The sequence below is a fragment of the Pseudonaja textilis genome, chromosome 1, assembly GCF_049901715.1.
Source record: "Pseudonaja textilis isolate UNSWEBS1 chromosome 1, rPseTex1.2, whole genome shotgun sequence".
Classification (NCBI taxonomy): Eukaryota; Metazoa; Chordata; class Lepidosauria; order Squamata; family Elapidae; genus Pseudonaja; species Pseudonaja textilis.
In genome coordinates, this window is record NC_141990.1 from 280,480,101 (window position 1) to 280,504,007 (window position 23,907).

The 23,907-nt window shown below is 35.0% G+C and overlaps 1 protein-coding gene across 9 annotated transcripts in view; it reads left to right on the plus strand.

Annotated features, from left to right (window-relative positions):
- Positions 1-12,707, plus strand: part of ARHGAP5 (Rho GTPase activating protein 5) — a 48,245-nt gene extending 35,538 nt beyond the window's left edge. For all 9 annotated transcript variants that reach the window (XM_087921875.1, XM_087921871.1, XM_087921873.1 and 6 more), the window contains 5 exons: positions 3,399-3,546; positions 3,776-3,853; positions 6,360-6,491; positions 7,212-7,317; positions 8,931-12,707. In XM_087921875.1, the coding sequence (XP_087778001.1) occupies positions 3,399-3,546; positions 3,776-3,853; positions 6,360-6,491; positions 7,212-7,317; positions 8,931-9,249 (783 nt within the window). In that variant the 3' untranslated portion in view covers positions 9,250-12,707. The remainder of the gene's footprint in view (positions 1-3,398; positions 3,547-3,775; positions 3,854-6,359; positions 6,492-7,211; positions 7,318-8,930) is intronic.
- Positions 12,708-23,907: the final 11,200 nt, after the last annotated feature.

Sequence of the window (23,907 nt, forward strand, 5' to 3'; positions counted from 1 at the left end):
TTCTTAATTCAATTACATATCTTTTTCTAATTTTTAAAATCTTTCTAATCAGTGTTTTTATACTTTCGTCTGTCCTGTTTACCATTTCATATTATCTTTTCTCATAAAACAAATTTTCTCCTGTAATTACTAGACTGGAATGTAACACCTTTGTATCTTTTTTCAAATCTTATTTAAAAATTTAAGTTACATCTTTACAGTTATAACACTCATTTTCTAACCTCTATGTTATAACACATACCTATTTTCAATCAAATTCTGCTTGGTACATTCCCTTAAAATACAGACTAAATTCTTAAAAGAAAAAAGTATATATGTATATATATCTGTGTATATATGTATAACAATAGTAAATTGAATAATTATTCAAATACAGCTCTGCCATTCATATTAATAACAATCTTTTACATTTCTATTTCTTTTAACAAACATTACCCAGTAATATCAGTTGTCTTTCACTTTAATCATCTATATTTCATATTTTATTTATTACTGTCTTTAAATAAAAAACTAAACAATAGTTATTAACAGTAGTCAATAAAGTTATTATTCTTATTCAAGTTCATCTTATCAACTGATAAAAATCTTTCATGTTTCTTTTCAGTTTTTTTAAATGCTCTTTTTAAATCATTGAGAGCCTTATTCTCTTTACAAACAAATATTCCACTACACATCAATAGAAATTTTTTCTATCACTTTAATCATCTAACATATTATATAACAATGCTATCCCATGCACCCTTGCAGAATCTTCTTCTTAAGTTAAATTTTAACCATTGTCTCTGTGTCTTTTAAATAGGTTTATATCTTTAATTCTTGTACATTTTTCCTGTACCTCTATATCTTGTTTCTGTCTTTTGTAGCTTCTTTTCCTTTCCCTCTTCCCTCTCTTCTTCTCCCTCCCCTTTTTATTCCCTTTTCTATCTGATTCTCCCTTCTGGGATCCTCCCTTCTGCTTCTTCCTGATATTATAATTACTTTTCAAATTACTCTTTTTGTTGTTGTTGCTTCAGTACTTAATTTTGTAACTCCCTTTCCCCTCTTTTTTTACCCCTTTGTAAAAATTGCTTGGTCATTAAAGATGGCTTCTTCATTGTCCCGCCCTTCTTGTTCTGCCAGCGTTTCTTGTTGCTTTTCATAGTTCAAAATCTCCATTTCTAAAAATTGAAATACGAAGCCAAAAGATCCTCTTCCATCTTGTGCTTCTCCTTTTTGTTCTTTAAGTCTCATATTTAACTCTTCAAGGAGTGATGCCATTTAAAAAAAAATTTAAACAACCCCTAGTTAATTTTATTTTATTTCATTAGGATCCTCCATCCAAAGTTCCAGGAATCATCCAATAATCCTGTTTCTTGCTTATTTTCTCACTTTCTCTTTCCAGGGGCTTTGTTCTCTTGTAACAAAATTTCAGCTTCAATGTATCTTTTTCAAGCCTTGTTAAAATTCCATTATCATTTTTTTTTAAAGTTCCAGTGGTCTCCTCCATTTTCCAGATTCCGCTCTCTTTTTTCCTTTTTCCCTCCGCTGCTTTCTTTCTTTTTTTTTAAAGAAAGTTTTAAAATTATCCAAGAATCTTTATCCCTTTGACACTTTATTTTCAGCTCGAAATAGCCTATTAATGTCAAAGTGGATTAGTATCAATTTGTTATTTGAATCTCTTATTCTTAATGTTCCAAGTCAATGTTAGAGGGAAAAAAAGCCAATTCCATTTCCTTTTCCTTTCTCTTTCGCAGTTAAAATCTTTTTTAGGAATAGTATTAGTCTATAAAATTCAGATTCCAGGTACCTTAGATGTTCACCATTCAACCCGATCAGTCAAACTTTCTCCTTTAAACTTCCTCCTGCACAATTTTGTCTGGTCAGGTTATTCTTTGAGGTGGCCATTTCTGACCACTGCTGCAACCACCTTTGGGAAAGGGAGTAATGGCCAGCCGAGGAGGAGAGATGTGGCTCTTCTCAACCTCGCTGACAGCTCCCCCTTCTTCACCACCTCTATGGGGGTGGCTTAAGCCCTGAATCCAGGCAGCTCGGGGTGCTCCAGCGGTGAGCACGGATCAGAACTGTGGACAATCGCGATTTCGGTCCATCACCGAAGAAGCCCAAACCAGAAGTTCAAGATTGAGAGTATCTTGGCAGCGTTTCAATGAGGTCCCACTTGCCATCTTCAGTCTGGTGCTTTCGGCTTTGGGTCTTGTGCTGTAAGGATGTCACAACAGTAGAACTCAGAAGGTCATCACACAGCCCGTGACCCAGGTCATTACGACCCAGGAGATTACAGCACAAGACCCAGGATGTCAAAACAATAGAACTCAGAAGGTCATCACACAGCCCATTACCCAGGTCGTTACAACACAGGAGGCTGATAGACACACAGCCAATACCTCAGCCACACATGTTCTTACGAAAAAGCCAGCCAATCTGCAAATATCAACTCCATCAACCAATCAAGAAATGACAACACAGTATATATAGGGAGATGGCAGCTCCGATCACGCTTTGCTCGCACAAGCATGAAACCGAAAGCACCAGCCTGAAGATGGGGAGTGGGACCTCGTCGAAACGTTGCCAAGATGCTCTCAATCTTACACGGGAAAAGACCCGAACACCCTCCATACCTGTACCCATGAAAATCTACGAAAACATATATATCTATATATATCGTCTCATATGTGTATATTTTGAAAGTTGAACCATTCTGTGCCAGAAGATAAGGAAAATTTATATTATGTCTGATTATATCACATATTAATGAGAGCAGATATAATGAGAATGTAAAAGTAAAAATTTGAGGTTGTATGTTATTACTTTATTCTACCATACCAGAGTCAGAAATGAATGCATTTTATAATTTCAATCCAAAAGGCAAGAGTTTACAATAAGCTTTCACAGTGTTCTTTTGCAGCTGAAATATGAGATTTTTTTATTAGTCGTGGTTATACAATGTTTTTTTGGGGGGAGGGGTATTTTATATATGTTATTTAGGATAGAAATTATTCAGGTTGAGTGGCTATATAAATTTTCTAAATCAGTTAATAAACCAGTCCAGCAAAAACTTACATATAGTAGACATGAGCAATAAGTAATATGAAGTTCATAAATAAGGATTAGATGTGGATGAGAAGTAGCATTCAGGCAATAGAGGTTTGGTTATGTTGTCCTCAACAGTCATTTTGTGAATAAGAAACTGTTTTCCTCATCATGCTCTGAGAAAGATTCAGGATCCTTGCCCTGGAAACAGACAGTTGTAGCATTTTGAACAAGTTTGGCTTTCTTTTTATTTATTATATATCTTCAAAAAGTACATTGCCACGTGAAGAATTGCCTTTCTAATAGTATGCAGTTGTTAAGGAATGTTTATTTCAATAGCTAATATTCTTGACAATGCTGTTTTGTTGAAGCAAAAAAAGAAAACAAAGACTTTCAATCCACCAACTCGTAGAAACTGGGAAAGTAATTATTTTGGGATGCCCCTACAAGATCTGGTTACACCTGAAAAATCTATTCCTCTCTTTGTTGAGAAGTGTGTGCAGTTTATTGAAGATACAGGTAAGAAATTATATTTAAATATTTATTCTTGCTGTTAAGTAATTCTGAAAGTCTTACTTGTCCCTCATTTAGAACTTTATATTGTTTTCAGAAAGAAATAATAAATAATGCGAATTAAATATTATTTATATTGATGTATTTATGAGAAAAATATAAAGTATTTACTGGAAGAATTTTTTTACTATGTAAGTGACTTCCATTCTTCAATGTTTTCTTCCTCTTCCCAAAGGTCTGTGTACAGAAGGTCTCTATCGTGTTAGTGGTAATAAAACAGATCAAGACAACATTCAAAAGCAATTTGATCAAGGTAATGGGGATCTTTTTTATGATTACATAGTTATAACTATGTAACATTATTTTAGTACAGTATTTAAAACACTATGATACTATCTTTGTAGAAGCTAATCAAAGAAATCTAATAACATGAATATATTAATTCAGTGTATAATACTTTATTTTACTCAATTCCGAAGCCTAGTTTTCTGCACAATGTCTCTTAAAGCCCATAAGATTTATAATAAAAATAAACTTGTTTGTGGCACTCCTTTTATATCCCAAATAATCAAATGTTACATTGCTCAGATTTAGGGTTTGGAATACTTTTGAAAATGGTGGTTGGAGTGCAAAGCTTCCATGAGGTTAAATGTTCCTTTTCCAGCCTTTTAAGTTAGAAAATATAGCCCACCACTTTTTTTACTGCAATGATGGACACCATTTTACAAAATGCAGTAGATTCAGATGGTTCATTTGTAGGCTTGAGTTGCAACCCCTGACCAATATATACAATAAACCAATAAAATTACTAGAATTTATTTAGAAAAACAACACCAAAAATAGTACCAATCAAAGCCAAAAAAGTATAAAGTGTTATATGAAATATATTTTAATATAAATTCTGGGTTCATGTGTTATCTGAAAATTCTATCACTTGTTATATGTTACTCGAATCATAATACAATGAAATGGCAATAAAAACAAGACCCAAAACCAATTCATAGCTTCCTTTAGACCTGTGATGGCTAACCTATGGCATATATGCCGGAAGTGGCACGCAGAGCCATCTCTGTGGGCACGTGAGCCGTCGCCCCAGCTCAGTACCACTGCACATGCATGCGTTCCTCCCACCAGCCAGCTAATTTTTGGGTATCTGCCATGCATGCGTGGGAGGCTAGGTGCATATGTGCACATGCACGGGGTGGAGGAGCATGGGGAGGTCCCACGTGCATGTGCAGTGGCAGGGGAGCATGGAGGGTCCTGCATGCATGCACATGGTGGGGGGAAGCAGGAGGGGGTTGCACATGTATTGCATTATGGGTGCAGGGACGCATGCACACTGTTGTGTGTGCACACGCACTTTTGGCACGCGAAGACAAAAAGGTTAGCCATCACTGCTTTAGACAGACATGTTCTTTTCTGTTCTGTTGTAATAAGCTTCATATAGTCGGAAGAATCTTTCATTTTTTTGAGCTTTCACTATACTTTAGCCTCAGAAGCCAAAGAATGCAGAAGCTTAACTTTCTTCTTCCCCTCCCACATACCAGGCCCAGCATCTCTCCTCCCCTGCCCTCCCTAGATAAATAAAGCAGTTGCTAAGTGACTACATCTCTGCTTACCATCTAAAAGTGACAAGAGTAATCAGTTTTACAACTCTGGCCTTTGTTTGCCTTCTAACCACACTCTTGAATGGTCATCTCAGTGCTGGATAATGAACTAGAAGAGAAATTAATGTTTATATTTGTATTCATTGGAGAGAAAGGGATTAAAAGAGAATAAGTAGGCACAAAATGAAGAATACACATTGAAAGCAATGTGCTGGTTGGTGCTGGCAACTGTAAGTCCCAACCCCTTCTTAGTGAAAGTTTTCCTCAAAGCAAGCTTGGCATACCCTTATCTCCTCCGTCCCCACTGACACCTAAGTTGCTCTGTCACTTCTCTACCCTCTCCCCATGTGCACATGTCAATAGCAATTCCTTTTCTCCCTCAAAAAGAAGGGTCCCAACAAGCCACCAAGGAGGGGTCTGTAGCCAATGACACCCCCCACCCCCCGCAGAAGAGAGATTGGAGACAGGATTAAACGAGTACAGTAAGTGGACACACAATGGGAGATATACCAGCTATATTGTGTTGCTTTCATTATGTATTCCCTGTTATGTACCTGCTTATTCTTTTTTAATCACTTCTTCAGTCTCCATTCTTCAAGGAGTGATGTGAGAGAAAAACAACAGGTCAGACATGGAATGCCATATTAACTATAATGGCAATTAGATGACTAATAGGCCATGTGAATGTCATAAGTTGTAAATTGGTTGTAAAGTTGTTTGTTCAACACTATTGTATCTTGAGTTGTCAGTATTTGAGGACTATCTGTAATTCTGAGAAAAATAGATTAAAAATGGTCATTCAGAAGCCTAATAAAAATCTTAGAACAAGAAAGAATACCTACAGGAACTAGATGTCAGTATATACATGTAAAACAGTAGACTGTCTTTGGTCCTGAACTCATTAATTAGTTAAAACATTTCCTTCATTAATCAGACTTGTATCTGATACAAAATTGCATGGGGCAACTAATCCTCTAGCAATCTTGATAACTTAGAAAAATAAGAATGAATTTTAGCAGAGAAATGCAATTTTTTGCACATAATAAACATGAAATCCATTGATACGGGAAGGGGCTTAGTAGTAATACTCGTGAAATATATTTTAAATTGAAAATTAATATTTGTTTTGTGTTTATAGTGAATGAATTCTCTTGAGAAATGTATAGTAGAATTTTTTGCATTCCTAATACATTGTTTCATACTGCTTTGTAGATCATAATATTAGTCTGGAATCTATGGATGTAACAGTAAATGCTGTGGCAGGAGCTCTTAAAGCTTTCTTTGCAGATCTCCCGGATCCTTTAATTCCTTATTCACTGCATGCAGAATTAGTTGAAGCATCAAGTAAGTAATTTCTTTTTTCTTCTCATAGAATACATGTTATGGATAACCATTTTCTATATCTTACCTACTATACTCTGTATTGGGTTATTTATTTCAATCTGTTTGGTACCTTTCAAGGATTTCACAGATTTATGAGGTTTTTTTCTTATATTTCTCATTTCAGGACTTCTTTTGTATGCCTTTATAGTTAGGTAATATCCCAAGTAATCACAGAAAGCTTCGCATACAAACTTTGGACTAATTAATCCTTCTACTCTAAACATTATCTTACCTTATTATATTTTATTATTTGTATTTTTATTATACCATACTAAACTAAACTAGTGAACTCTACCTATTTAAAAGGTGAAACCAAACTTCTCTGCCCACCAATGGAATGCACTTTATTGATAGCATGATTGTACTATTGTTCTGAAGTCTTCCACAGACCCTGCACATCTCCAGAGGATTGTCACTCATGGAGGCAGAAGAGGAGAAATTAGCATTTTTTTCATATACATTTATAGAATAGAAAATTAACTAAAACATTATTTAGATTCTTTTCTTCAAATGTTTACCCACTCATCAGTTTTCCTACTGCTCCCTACATATCAGAAAAACTTAATGACTGGCTATTACATAAACATAGGTTAACATTCCTCATAAGTGTCCCAGAACATATTAGGTCCCAAAAGTAGAAACAGTGCTTATTGTTTTAACATTTTGTTTTTATTTTTACAGAAATTCTTGATAAGACTGAAAGGCTATATGAATTAAAGGAAATTGTGAAGAAATTCCATCCAGTGAATTATGAAGTGTTCAAATATGTAATAACTCATCTGAACAGGTATTTTTTTTGCCAAATATCAATTGCAGATTGATTCATTAATATTTGTCAGAAAGATTAATCATATTAATCTGCTATGCATAAAGATGTTTGCATGAAACATTAAGTCACCTTGTGCAAGATGGTCGGTAAACAAATGTAATAACAATTAAACTGTAAATTAGAAAGATCTATAAAAGCCTTATCCATATTTCTGTAGCAATTGGGTATTACAATGTTGTTCATTGATGTAAAGCAGGGGTGTTAAACTCAAGGTCCGGGGGCTGTATCTGGCCTGCAGGGTGCTTAAATCTGGCCTGCAGTGCCTCTGCAAGTGAAAACGGCTCGTGAGAGCTGTGTGTGGTCCTCCTGAGCTCTGTTTTCAATGACAGAGGGTTGCAGGAAGCTGTTGCAGCCGAAAATGGAGCTTGGGAGCCCATTTTCACTGGCAGAGCGCTAAGGCCACTACAGGTGCCCCCCAACACAAGTGAGTCACACTCCCAAGGTCAACCACAAACCTGATGCATCCCTCAATGAAATCGAGTTTGACACCCCTGATGTAAGGCATAATTAAATGAAATGTTTTAATGAATCAGTGGGATAGTGTAGCAATACAAAGCTGCCTACATTTATATGAATGTGAAGCTCTTACTTACCCACCCACCAATAGATTGAGAGAGTTGATAAGAAGTAGAGATGCTCTTATTAGTAATAGCACCTGTTGTGGGAAATTTCTTTTAAGAGATATACATCTCTTATAGTTTTCTTCCCATGCTGGCTTAAAAATTCTGTAATTTATATCTTGTAAAATTCCAGTGGAGTGTTTTTGCCAGAAACTGGAGGTAAACACCAGAAACTGGCAAAAAAAAAAACCCCAACAATTGAAAATCATGGTTATATGACTGGGATGCTACAAATGGGCATAAAAGTTAAGGTGGTTGCCAAACACCCACAATATGATCACAGGTTTGTGTGCGGCTGTTGGAACTTCAAAATTGGGTTGTAAGTACCTTTTTGGAGGATCCATCACACTTTGACTATTAACCAAAGAGTACCTGTAAACTAGCCTTGGTCATTGTGTGCTACAGACAGCCTTCACACCTCTCAGTGCAGACCTCGGTAAGGAATAGACACCCATAATATCTGTGGGTTTACTTCTGATTGTGTAGGCACCTAGTTGAATTTAAACCACTGTAATAATATAGGCATTTTATTTAAATCTGTATAAAAGTGACTGTGAAATAGATTAAATGTTCATTATTATTGTGATCATAATGGTAGAATCGAACTTGAGACTGATTGTTTTTTTCTTCAAGAACTTTGGCACTAGTGCATTTGTATGAAGAACTTACACAATCCATTTTCTCTATTTTAATAGACTGTAGACTGTCTATTTTAATAGACTATTTTTTCTATTCCATGCAGAGAAATAGTAGAGTAAGGAGTTCTTAGGTAATTATGCCTATTTTCTTGTATTTTAAAAAGAATCATATGACTGAGGCTTGTTTGTTGTTGCATTATGTTCAAGATATAACGCCTAAAAGCTGCTGCATATATTAAATGTAATGCTATGTAACATTTTCAGGTATTTTCAATCAAATATTAACTCTTCAATACGTTTATTCATATTGTAGAGTTAGTCAACAGAGCAGAACCAACTTAATGACTGCAGATAACTTATCTATATGTTTTTGGCCTACTTTGATGAGACCTGACTTTGAAAACAGAGAATTCCTGTCAACCACCAAAATCCTTCAGTCAGTAATAGAAACAGTCATTCAACAATGCCAGTTTTTCTTCTATGGTGGAGAAATTTCAGAAATGTCTGACAATGTAGCACATCAGCTTCCAGGTTCAAATCCAGTACAGATTTTACCACTACAATTACCACCACCTCTACAACCTCAGCTAATACAACCACAGTTGCAAGCAGATCCTCTTGGAATTATTTAAATAAAACAACTGACAAAATGATTTGTCAAGAGCTTGGCAATGGATACAGAGGAAACCTGGATGTGCATGTTTCAAGATACAATGACAACTTCATTATGAAAGAATTTGAACCTAAACTAAGATATTTTTGTTTGTAGTCACTCTATCCACCTTGTTCATAACACTGCAGGTCAAAATTATGTGATTAGCATGACTGGAGAGGTTTAATTTTTTAAATCATAAATAACTAAAGTGCAAAGCTGCTGTTGCATGAACATTTACGCAATCACTATCATTTTTGTGACAGTTTGTCACAATATATTGTGAATAAAACTTTTCTATAGAAATGTTATTAAATAAATCATTTATGGAACACTCAATACTTGCAGCCTGCTTTAGGGCTGTTTTTTGTTATTTAATTGTCTCCCCTCCCCATCATTTTCATACCAATTTAGTCCTATTCTAGACGTAAAATACAACCATGTCTTATTTAGAAATTGTGAACTACTTATACTACATTGCAACATATTTTGGAAAAACAAACTGCACTGTTACAAATGCCACATTCCCATACATTTTTTCTCTTAAACCTGTGGATATTTTTTGTTGAGGGGTTTAGAATTTTTTTCTTGTAGCACAATACCAAGGACATGCTTATTGTAAAAGTGAGTTAAGCACTGTGCAAATATGTTATGATTATCTACTTTCCCCTTAATTTGCATTAATTAATGAAACTTTTTATAATACTGTTAATTCTGTAAGCTGCATGTTTGAAAGATCATTGAAGGTCTTGTAAGCCTAATATATTTTCTATATTTTAATTTTTCCCACTAGAAAATTCATTTAGTGTAGAGAAAATAATTTGATGATTTCATATAAAGCTGTATAACTTTTCGTACATAAATGAGAACTTTGCTGTAGTGTGAACTTGCTAAACCAAACAATCTAGACCATAAATTTAACATATACACTATGTCTATTTTTCTGTGACCCTCTAAAGGTATAAAAAGCATTGCTAATATATAGCAATAAATACTTTGGGTACTGAAGCATCTAAATTTGTATATAAAAAGGTATCTCTCTTCATTTTTTTTCCTGTGAGCTGTTGTATTATATTTTCAAAATAACTTTTGCACCATTTAAAATTATTTTCCTTTTTTATATTGGTACAAATATCTCTCTTAAAGAATGCTGCTTAATTTTTAAACATTCTTAATTAATAGTTGATAGTTAATAAACGTGGTGAAAGGCTAATTATGAAAAAAATGGAACGGTTTAAAATATTTGAATTGGTTCAGATTTCTGTTCACAAATGGGTTTCTTTCATCTATACAAGTGTTTCAGTGGAGAGATCCCAACTTACACAGATTTCCAATGCCCCCAAACAGATTGTTTTCCATCTCTGGAATAAATCTTTAGAGAGGGAGAATGAATAAAAGTTGGCCCATAAGCAGAATGAAATTTGCATCCAGGTCTAAGTTTTCCTTACCAACTTTTTCTTTTATCTGCAAAATAGTTTTCTTAAAAATAAGCTTTAGAAAAAAAGCATTGCAATATCTGAACTAGTTGGGAGATTTTACTAATACTGTTGTCATCTCATTGTTTACTATCAGCTGCAGTATGTAGAACATTTTTGAATACTAAGGTAATTTAATTTGATTTTGATTTTAAAAACTTTTTAAAGGTTCTTATTGGCCTTCTGAAATAAAAATTGCCTTTTTTCGTTATGTCCTAGGTATTGTACTTAGAGTTATGACTTACATTACCATTATACTTAAGATACCATAACCCAGGCTGCTGTTAAAATATTTGTATATTATAAATTACCTTGATATTTGTGTTATATTCTTGCAAGTAATTATCTTTTCTACAAAAGCAAATGCTCTATTCCAATTCAAAGCACACAGGATATAAATACAATAATAAAAATTGTCCTGTAAATGTAGTAGCATTAATTTGTTTTACATCATCTGCTGTTTAAATAGCTTTTATTTATAGCCATTAGTTTAACAGAGTCATTTTAAGAAGAAAATAAATTGCAAGCATTTTGTAAATGATTTCTAGGTTGCTAAAGAATTTATTTTTCTACTATAGATGGTATGACAAAAGCATCAAACTGTACAGGAAAAACCATGTATTCCTCTTGCAGACAGGCTTAAATTTCTTGGCCTTATTCCTTTAAAGGGTATTCTCCAGCACAATAACAGTTGAAATTTATTTCTGTTTAGAATTGTCTTTTTGTATTTTTAGTATGTCTTTCATTAATATACTCATATGGACAGTGTAGGCAATTTGCTTCAGTGCTGCTCTTAGCTATCTTTAAGGGTTTAAGGCTTCTTGGTTATCTTCAGCACCCGTGTGCAGCAGGGCATAAGTATATCTGTATCTGCATACCCCATTACCCAATGGCAGCATTTTGAATTCATACTCCGATTTAAATCTGAATCATCTCCATAATTACAAGTTCCATTATAGCTTTAAAAAAACTCCTGTTGCTTGCCTTTTTTAACTCTGAAATTCAAATCGTTGGGATCCTTTTTGGAGCACTCAGCAACATTTTTTGATCTGCTTTTGCTTTAACAGCTTCTCTGGGTGTTTGTATGCATTAATTTCCCCTTAAGCAGAATTGATACGGCTCAATAACAGGAAAATCCGTCAATGGGATATTTAAAAACTAGCTTCCTTGTAATAATTTGAGATTGTTACCATAGTGTAACAAAAAGACCTTACACATGATTGCTAGAAATCTCGCAATTTAGCTCACTCATTTTAGCAAATGGAGTATTTCATTGTACCTTGTATCTTTTCTAAAGTTTCAAACCATGAACTACTAGTATTGTAAAATCAGTCATTTTTAACAATGTGAATAGTGCTCGACAGCTGTCAATTTGACGTGCATCCCTCACACTGACCTCCATTACATGTGTATGTTACTGAAATATGTGTAACTAGGCTGCAGTCCTACACAGTTATCCTTATGTAACTCTGTTAAGATCAGTAAAATGGGTTGTAAACTTAAGTTGTAATCCTAAACTTAGTTATTAGGGAATACATCTTAACAGTGGTTAATATGCTGTTCTAAGCTTAATGCATAGAATAACATTTTATAAATATATTTAGTTACATGCAAAACACATTAAAACAGCAGTCATATCCACCTGCATAACAGTAAGTTCCATTGAACTCAATAGCACTTATTTCCAAGAACACATGTGAGTGGCATTTTATATAAAATGATTTAGAAATTATTTTTACATTACACTCAGTCTTTAATAATTTTGAAATAATGTAAATATAAGTATGCAACTTTAATGAAAAGCAGCATTTTCCAATGTATGTTTTCTGCATTACTTGACTACTGGTTGCTAGAAACTACCATTGATTTGATTTGTTTTCAAAGTACTGGAGTTTAGTTTTATCTAAAACTGTAAAGTAATGAACTAATTGGACAAGTTAAATAAATCAGGCCTCCACTTTCATTGTGATTTCATTTTTTTTACAGTAACCAATATATTGGCTAAATCTATACACAAACACTTAGTTCCTTTTTATGTGATCTTATCAAAGTTTACAAAATGCTGCAGTGAGTTAAATATTGGTGAAGTTTATCTGTATGCAGATTGCAATGAATAAAACATTAAGATGCCTGCTGTGTATAACATTCAGTTTTATATTCAACTTCAGAAGGGCCAAATTGCTCCTTTTATCTCAAATACAGTAGTAAATTGTTTGGAACTGAGTTCAACAAAGTATAAGAGTTTTATTTAATTGGAACAGGTCATTGGCAGATGGAATTAGCCTTCCCATTTAGCCTCCTAAATGATGTAGAGAGGTTTGAATTTGGGAACTAGCCAAAAACCTATAAGGTACACCCAAAAATGTTCAGTAAGCAAAATCTTTGCTGGGCAGTGTATTTGGTAATTTGCTTGGGCTCGTGCTCAAGCCAGGAAAACCATGGAGATTTTGATTTTGCCAAATGTAGGTTTTTTTAATTACTGGTCTCTGGCTACCCATTAATGATTGTTTTTGTCAAGTGTATGCTTTACTATTCTTAAAAGACCAATTAAGACTGCTCAATTTATTCAGCTGTAATATTAGGGGAAAGGCATTCCAGCAGAATGAATGGGCTGCTGCAAGATGATGAAACGTTACCTTGACTCCTCCACCTCCATCAAAAATGTTAATTGAAGCCTCCAACCACCAAAAGCTATCAACATTTAATGAAGGTCTTTTTTGAGTTAAGGTATCAGAATGATAACATGGAAATGAAGCAATAGATAATCTGCAAAAGTCACGTAACAGCCATATTAGGTATTTCTAAGGAATATAAAATGAAAACAAAAAACTTGGCAGGATTAATCTTACATGCAACTCTGAGGATTTTTCTTTCTCCAAAAAAAGCTTATTGGTCATGCTGAGTAATCTAAAGAAAATAATAATACAAATGAAGCATTGCCGATACTTTTATATGTAAATTCAGAGATGTGAAAATGTTTTTTTTGAGTGACAATTGCATGAAACAATCCGCTTTCTAGATAGGGTTAATGTATTTTAACATGCCCTAAAATCAAGCAAAGTAGTGGAATTCACTGTACAGGGCAAACATTCAGAGTTTGATAAAGCTGAGAATCTTGGGAGAAAAGACCCCCACCATAGAATAGATACTGTTTGTCAAACAGTGACAGATGGTGGGTAGCATGGCAAACTGAATGAGTTACATATTTTTAGTTGTCTCAAGATGGGTTTAAATTGTTTCTTGCCTCTAGATCTTTGTAATAAAGGGATGAATATATTATCATTTCAGAAGAGTATAAATTATGCTTTTTTAAAAAGGAGTCCTTTATCTTTTAGATTAATCATGATGCAACTTGTGAGCCAAACCTCCCTGGGATAAATATTTTTAAATAGGTATTTAAAAAATCTTACTGATTGAATAGACTTAACTTTTACTTTCTCTTGTTACCTGTCCAGTCCTATTGCAAAAATGCATTTGACTGGTAATGTAATCAATAAAATCACTTGAATGCTTACATCATGCCAGTCATTAAAAGTTGCTTTCCTGTTCATATGATGGCACAAAATATGACTAGTGGGTGAAGCCTGTTCCTTTCCAGATGAACCTAAGATATTTAACAGGGACATAGATGAAAGCACTTGATGTTCTTAGCCAGTGACTATAGAAAAGGCAATAAAAAATTAACTTACATAGGAGAAAATTCATGTTTGTAACTGGTGAAGATGAAAAAGGCACCCTGGTATTTCTTGAAATGATTGGGCATTTTTTCTAAGGGTCTGATTCTACCTGGATCCAGAATAGCATAATTATGCACCTGGAAATACAAACTGAATAGTTTTCTAATTCTGAAGAAATTATCTCTGCATCAAGGCATCTAGCAACAACCAGGACTTTTCAATTCATTTGATTTGCCTTTAATTTATGATACAAAAGTCAGAAATTTGTGGCATCAACAGCACATGAATCCTACAAGTGGATTCTGAAGAGGGGCAATAGAAATTAAAATATTAGGTAGGTGGACTTAGTCTTCCTAGATGGATGAGGCATCTCTATCTGGCTACCTACATATATAAGGTCATCTAGAATCACTTTGTGTGTGTGTGCTGGAGATCTTATAACTAAATAAAATCAATTGTTTCCTCAGAAGTTCAAATCTCTCACCCTTGGTGATTCACTGTCTTTATTGGGATCTATTCTAGATTCTCATGGGTTTAACTACTACCAAATAAGTTCCCATTAATACCCTCACCTGAAAGACAGTTTCTGGTAGCTCTAATCATAGTTAGAAATATTCAACTATGTGACAGTGTATGTATACACACTAGTACCAAGAACAGATCTATGCCTGATCCCTGTCAACAATTCTAAATTCCTTTCAACACAAGAGAATATGCTTCCTAATTTATGCCCAGACTCTCCCCATGCTAGAGAATGAGGCATGTAAAAGCTAGATGCATTCAGAACTCTAAGGCTGGATCTCAAACTTATTTCACTGGTGCTGATGGCTGATAACTTATTTGTCTCCTACAAAGGAAAAAGGGGAGATGAATTACATAATCTAGCATCAGCAGGTGAGTCAGAGAATGTATTGCTTTGGTTTAACCAGCTCGCATCGCAACATATTCATAAACATTATTGACATTTCATATTATTGTGCTTCTCACAAGATAGTTGTCTAGATCACAACAGCCTTTAGTAAAAGTTTTTGAAGTTCACTATTTTATATTTGATACAATATTCTAGATTAAGGAACATTAAAAGTGTACATAGACTTTATTAGGCAGTAAATATGTTGCTGTCTAGATCGCAATAGCCTTTGGTAAAAGTTTTTGAAGTTCACTATTTTACATTTGATACAATATTCTAGATTAAGGAACATTAAAATGTACATAGACTTTATTAGGCAATAAATATGTTGCTGGAAATTAACCACTATATTAGTATAAAGTGTCAACATTTTAGGTATAACTAAAATTCTTGTTAGTCATTAATACATTCTTAATAAATAGTTGGAAGAGGCAATAGTTTTTCACTTTGTCATTTTGAAAAAAAATGGGAAAAACTAAATAAAAGTTTTATTTGATTACTTCTATCTGAAAATTGTGATTATTATAATCTCTTAATTAATTAAAATTTATCCATTACTGCAAGAGCTAATTGAAAATACAAAGCTACAGCCAGGAATATGCTGCTCTCTGATTTTGTAAAAGTATCTCAATATTGTAGGCTATATTACCATTCTAGGCCTCCATATCTTCAAATGAAATCTACCTCAAAGCATAACAGTTCTAGTAGTTCACTGGTGTCAAACTTGCCACATCACATTGCATCATATGACATTTCGTGATGTTTTACCCATTCACGGAGCTGGGGTGGAGCCTGTGCCCATGGGCCACCAGTTTGACACCCCTGAAGTAGTTGTTCCAATGAAAATGCAGGTTTTTGCCAACATTTTGATTATGGCTTATTACTAGCTACTTATTAATGGACATCAGCTGAACCCCAACAACATCTATTGTCTTCCCTTTCAAGGACAGAACAGTGAGTCCTTTTTGTCTCATGATTATGACTGGATTGCTTGCACCTCAGCTTTTTCCAACAGTTGAGCTATCATTGGGGCAAGCTGTTCCTGAAGGTTCATTTTAATTTTAAAGCAGTTTCCAGAGCAGGAATTAACCACAGAGACCTTTAAAAACCACAGAGATCTTTAATACAGTATTTTTCTCTTTTCCGTAATTGACTCACAACAGTATAATCTTCTACCAGCAGGCTATTAGAATCCCTCTTAATCTTTTTATAAAATGGGCTATATTCTTATCAATTGACTCATTCACTGAGATCAACATTTCTAAATCAATCCAAAAGTTAATGATTCCGGGTCTATCAAACTAGTGACAAATATATACATTAAGCTATAACATCCCCTCCAGAAAACACCCATCTTGAAATGGTAACCATTCATTGTAACACAAACATCAGAGATCTCAAAATTAATCCTACTTCATAAGGTTTCTGGTGTAGATCAGCTCTTTACAGAAGCCTTCTGTAAATCAGGAATAATGGAGAAAATTGGCAGGAATATTAATATATTTAATACTAATCTAATATTTATTTGTATACCACCTTTATTATTTTTACAAATAACTCAAGGTGATAAACATATACAACACACCTTCCTCCTCACAACAACCTGTAAGGTGTGCTGGGTTGAGAGAAACTGACTGGCCCAAAGTTACCCAAGCTAGTTTTCATGATTAAGGCAGGACTTGAACTTAGGGTCGTCCACTTTTAAGCATGGTTCCTTAACCATTAGATCAAACTAGTTCTCTTATATTAGATAGCTGTATTAGATTAGATAAATCATATCTTTTCAATTAGATATGAAAAAAATCTAATAAAATAATTTGACTGCTAAAAAGTCAGTTTAATGGCTGTAAGTTAGATTCAGAAAAAGAAAATTTCTGCTCCACCTGTAAAATAGTTAAATTGAATTTATGATTAAAATATTTAATATTGCTCCTCATCCCATATGTTCTAACTCTCAGTGCTGGCTGGGGAATTCTGGGAGTCAAAGTCTACAAGTCTTAAAGTTGCCAAGGATCCCTGCTATAAAACAATAGATCCAATGGAACAATGCATTAGTAATTGGGGCTAAAGCAGTCTTTGCTGTGATAGCAGCACTTTTCTCTGGATTGATCTTGATATACGTTATACTTTTTCCAAAGATTAAGTTCTACTTGTCCAAGTCACACATATTTTACAGTTATTGTAAAATATGCATTTTCCTTTCCAAATGGCCTTATAAAATCCTGAGTGCCTGCAGAATATGAAGACTTTGGCTAACATTGGTATTTCAATTCTAGAACTAGCATTAAATGCCCCCAAGCAGCAGGTCATTGCAGTTACTCTTTTCTTAAATAAATAGCAATTGTGATAGGAGAATATGCTTCCATTTTCCTGCCATTGGAATAATTCATTTTTAAAAAATCTCCTAGCAGATAATTTCCAGGCCATTTTAAGCATTTTAAGAAACTTGGTCTTGTTTTCTTTTTCTTTTTTGTCTACCTGTGAGTTTTGGCCACATATTATTATCTTCAAATGCATTCCACATGATATATTTGTGCAATATTCATATAACTGAGTTGTTGATTAATATAAGTTCACAGAACCTACTTGTACAAATTTACCTTCCAACAGGCAAAAAAAAAATTGGAGATGAGATTTTATCACTACTAGCAGCAGGCAGCAAGGAGCAAGAGCCAAAATAAACATCTTAAAAACAACGACACTGATATCTTTGTTCTAGTAAAGCAGGTAGAAAACAAATTTCTCCCTTATACAAAGTGATGAACTGTTATTTCTGATTACTAAAAGGATAGATATTCATGGAATGAAGGCAAAAGAAAAGTAAACCCAGTAATTGAATATCCAGATTCAGGAACTAACTTCAGTACTTATTTAGAAAGCTGAGCTTGTGCCAATTGTCTGCTTCTACTCAGCTCCTAAAGGCATGGGATCCCTGGCAACCCGCCCCCCCCGTCTCTCAATCTTTCTAATAGGGTTTCCCTTGCAATTTCCCTGCTAAGTCCAGCTACAGAAGCAAATACAATATAACCAAATAAAGTCTGTAAGCGTTGTATTTTTTTTCCTTTTTACATACTCTATCAACCCAGTGCCACATGATGCAGAAATGTATGACATTTGTGAGCCCAGGGCAGGCTTGAATCAATTTTGTTTAAAAGTGTACCCCCCTCCAAAAAACAAACAAACAAAAAGCACCCACAACAACAAAAGGCCAAGCATCAAGGAAAAAGTATCTGAAATATTAAAATACAAAATGGGAAGTTAGATTGCTGAACAGTGGAAAATAAGGGTTTGAAATAAGGGATCACTGTAGATCAGTGGTTCTCAAGCTGTGATCTGCAAACCCTTGGAGTGCTACAATGTCATCACAGGGGGCTCCACAAAGGCTTGAAGAAATGTTATGATTTAAATCTTGAGTTAAGTCTTGATGGTCCATAGTCATAAAAGGTATTTAAAGTGGGTTTGTGGTGATGAAAAGGTTGAGAACCACTGTAGATGAAAAATCAGCATATGTTGTCAACTGCATACCAACCACCACTACAAATATTGGTGTTAAACTTTGAATCCCTGAGCAGTTCTAAGCTTCCCCCATTACATGTCCCTTGGAAGATAAACCCTTCCAAAGAAATCTGACAGCCAGTCACTCAAAATCCTCCTGATTGCACTGAATTTATTTATCTAATTTATCCAGCCACTTATCTCGTTGAAAGCAACTCTGGGCAGTATACAAATTGTGTCAATTCTTTATTTGCAAGTGGGTGGAAGTTAGTGCTGTTTGGGAAAGAAGTCCAGAAAAAAGTTTTTTTTAAAGTTTTTTAACAGCCTCATTAGTATAATTTCTTAGCCCTCTGTGTAGCATTTGCAGAATACAAGTGGCTGGGAAAGCTTCCATGGAGAGAAGATATCCAAGAAGCCTACCACTGCTAGCAGATGTTTTCTTGCCATTATATTAAAAGGTAATGTCCCTGACACAGTATAATAAGATTCTTTGGTTTTCAAGCATGGCAATTGACCAGGGGTGGGATTCAAATCTTTTGACAACTGGTTCTGTGGGTGTGGCTAAGTTGGTGGGCATAGCTTGGTGGTCATGTTATTGGCTGGGCGTGGCCAACTCAATATCACTCACATCCAGGCACATGTCTCCTTGCCTGGCCTCTCATGGCTGTGGGGATGCTGCAACAGTCGTAAGTGTGAAAAACGGCCATAAGTCACTTTTTTCAGTGCCATTGTAACTTTGAATGGTCACTCCACACAAGCAAAGTACCAGCAAAGGAGGGGGGAAAATTCCAGAGAAGTTCCTGAGACAGGAAGTCTAGTCCTGCCAGGAATGTAATGAGGGTTAACGGAGAGGCAGTTTCTGTAAGCAACACCAGAATGTTTCCTTCCTGCCTTCCTTACAGGATTAGGCCTGTAATTTCTTCTAACAACTAGTTATCCGAACTGCTTAGAATGTTAATAACCGGTTCTAGCGAATAGGTGTGAACTGGTAGAATCCCACCCATGCAATTGACCCAAAGAAACAAGGCAGTGGAGGCTTTTTTGCATTTTTACTATTTGCAACAAGTATTTACAATAGGTATATGTATAATACAATCCTGTCTTTTTACCTGGTGTTAGGTTTCCTCCCAAGTCTCTCTCTGACACTTTTCTTCTCGAACTTTCCTGTTAACTGTTTTATTTCCTACTTCTTCACTCTCCCTCCCTTCCCTGTTTCTGGGCTCATTGGAGAGGGAAAAGAAAGGAAAGGGCTGCATTTACTGCATTGCGTTCATTGCAGCTTGACTCCTTTATCTAGATCAGCTCAACTGATCATTTTCCCTTCCATACTGAGAAAAACCTCTCTCAGGGTCTTTTGCTCAGTGCTTCCCAGCTGATTCCTTCCTTCCCCTCCTGGGCCCTGCATGAAGATATTGTCTCTCTGGGACTTCCCTCTCTCCTGTAGAATTTTCTTCCTGCTCCCCGACCAGTTACCAACAATTGCTCTGCACACTCATGTAACTTCATTCTCCAGTTTTGCTCCTCAGTCACTCTGTTTTGCTCAGTCTTTTTCGTTTCATCTTCCCTTCTTCCTACTCCAATTTATAACCAGATCCCAGCAATTGAGGAAGCAAGTACCCCTCAATGCTCCAGTTTCCCCACACCTATTTACCAGACTGGACCAATGGCACTGTCTCTACATCACTCCACATCAGTCCTGGCTAGCAGTCAGGCCAGCACAGCTGCCCTTTAAGGCCTGCTATGAGCTGCTTCTCCCTTTTTCTCTCTACATTTGCTGACTCCACACAGCCAGCCCAACCCAGCCCATTACAAATCATATGCCACACTCTCAATATGTTATCAAGTGTAAGAAACCAGCCTGGTGTCCTTCTAGTTTGGTTAATAGAAGTGTAAATGTTTGTCAGCTGCTTTTCATCATCTTCCTGGAACTGAAAGGACCATTTAGGCCAGGGCTGTCAAACCCATGGGCTGGGTGCATCACATGCTAGTCATACCCACACCCGGTTTAGCAAAGGGGGGAAAAGTCCCGAGACATCATGTGACGCCTCTGTGACAAAGTGCGTTTGACATCCCTGATTTTGGCTGTCAAATTCAACCCCCTTCTCAGTGTAGGAATAGCAATTAAAGTATCCTCAACTGAAGCTGAGGTGCAGCCTCTGCTGAAATACATAACCAATGAAGGAGGTCCTACTACCTTTCCAAATAGCAGGTTCTTTGCAAAAAAACTGTGGCTGATGGAAGTTGCTTCCTTCCCAATTATCAATTGGATTCTGCCTTCCTGTTCCTTGAATCTAAAGGTATGGGGCCCATTGGAAAGTGATAAAAATTAGATGCTAAGAATAGATGAAAAATGAGGAATTGGACCAAAGCAGCCTTTCTCCATTTCCAGCATAACCACGATAGGCAGTTTCAGTTCCACACACAAAAAGAATATTGGGAAGAAAAGCATTATTATTATCATAGCATTATTTAATTGACTTTCAAGTTATCCAGTATTAGACTACTCACTCAGCATGCCTAAAATGTTTAGAAATATTTATCAAGCAGTGTTCCCAGAACAGCAAATAAACTCAGATCAGAGAACAAAGTTTTTAGTGATGAAATTATGATGCAAAATAAAAAGGCTTGCATGCAATTTTGTCTCATTTGCAATTTTCAGGGGGAAATACATTTCTAATAAAATCTCACTATGTGAAAGAAATGAATTATATTTGAATTATAAACTTTTACAGAAACATTAACTATTCAATCATTAACTATGCATCATTAAAAAGCTTTAATATTCTGCCCATAGAAGAACCAATAGGACTCATAAATTCAGTACATAAATATTGAACTTGTACAATTTGTGTGATCTAACAAATCTAGGGAACAATGCTAAGACTTTCTGCATAGATATCATTTTTTGATACGTTTCACTTCTTTCTAGGAACTGATTCATGTTCCTTGGTATCTCTTCATTGTTTGATTTTATTATATATTATGTTTTTAAAATATGCATACCTGGACTTTTTCCTCAAGCTTACATTTTTCCAATAGTCTATTTTCAATCCTCTCCGCCATTGCTTCTACCCTGCCAAGTCACAACTCCTGTTTCTAGAATAAAAAGCAAGCCTATAAAATAGTTATTTATGAATGTCATGTGCAATTTAGCAATTCACTAATGATGCCAAAGATGAGTATGATTCCACATGTGTTTCTCCATTGGCCAAAGGAAATAAAATGCTTCACATTCTTTCTCGCATGAAGAAATCAAGTTGTGGGAGTATTTGCAGAACATGTTCCCTTTATGAAGGCCACCTGGCTGCTTTTTAAGTAAGGACATCCTTACTTAAAAAATAATATTGTTCATACACGGACTTGTGTGCTCACACACAAACATACACACGCATACACACACACACACTTTTAAAAATAATTGCTTTGGGAAATTGTTGCAAAAATGGCCCAAATTTATTGATGTGTATAAATAGCAGATGAAGACTTAAACAACATCAATGGAATGCTCTGGAATCAGAGTGAGATTCAATTTATTATGCCTAATCTTTTATTTATGAAGTATTTGGAAAAGCTGGCTGCATATTTAGACATGAAAGCTGCCAAGTAGTACAGAGCCATTATCATCCCCGTTATTTCATCTTTGCATGTCAGTTTTCTGTGCTATGTTTTGAATGGCTGCTTTTGTTGTGTTTCCTGCAGGGAGCAGATCTTTGCGTGGGTATGTTTGCTTTGGAAAGTGTACGGCGAAACATATGCCAGCACTGTTTTTCGTTTTGTTTTGTTTTACAAATGTCACTATCAAAGAGATAGCATACAAAGTCTTCTGCCTGAATCATGATTGGTGTACTGTTTCAGATACTTGGTTTATGACAGTCAAATACTTCATCAAAGTTTGTGTCTTTTGCATTTTTTATTTGTAAAAATCTCAATACTAAGGGAGTTTTGATTTGATAGACAGAGAAGTTTCATAGTTCTGCCAATAACACACCCAAAAGCAAAAAGAGAATCTGTAATGATTTCTCATTCAGTCAGCCTGAGAAAGAATGCCAGAACATTAAGCATTATCTTTTGTAGAATACCAATTGTCCTTGATTTTCCAAAATAAGCTGAAGGCTTGGAAAAGCACATCTTAATTTTTTTATGAAAGGCATGTCCACAATGAAAAAAAAAACAAAGGATTTTGTACCTGAGTGAAAACATTTGGCAATTATTTCTGGCAAGATCACATCACACAACTTTCTTGTGATGTTGTGTGACTACAACACAGCAAATGAATAACCCAATCAGGACATTTTAAAACTGAGTTATGTGATTGTGGGGCAAGTGCCTTTCTATATATTCATGAGGAGAATTCTGTTAACTTCTTTTCAATACTTGTTTTTGATCTCTAATGTCTATTGTTTAATATTAAACAATAAGAAATAAGCTGTGTGGCATGTATTTTTAGGCAGTGTCCTTATATGTGAGTCTTGCACATTATATTTTCTACTTTTTTGTAACCGATGGAATTGCAGGATAGCAACCACAAAATTTATGATATGGTTGAATCACAAATAAATTCAGTATATCAAATGCCAGCAGGGAGCTTATGGCTTTTCACTTTAAGATTGTTCAAATATAACCAAACCATGTATTTGAAATAGCGTAATAACTACCATTTAAATGAAGTTGAAAAACAGATATAAATTTCTAGGCACTTCTGTGTCATAGACAACTCAAGGAAATTTGAAAACAAATCCACTTCTTTGTCAAAATTGCTTGAATATTCAGTTCCATCTTCTGTTAAAAAATGGAATAGTGGTTACATGAAAATGAGTTACTTGAACTTTTAAATATTTACTTCATCAGCTTTGATTTCTTTTCCTTTCCCTGCATCTTAATTATCAACTCTTCCTATTCATATATCTCAACAGAGTTGTAATTGTGAATATATTCACAAGGGCTTGGGAGATTTCTATCCCTTAAAAGTACCCTAAAAATTCCAAATTTCAAAGTATTTCAACTATGCAATGCCTCTTGTTGAGTCCATCTTATCCTAATATTTTATCCCTAAGTTTTTTTTAATAAATCAAAAAGCTGTT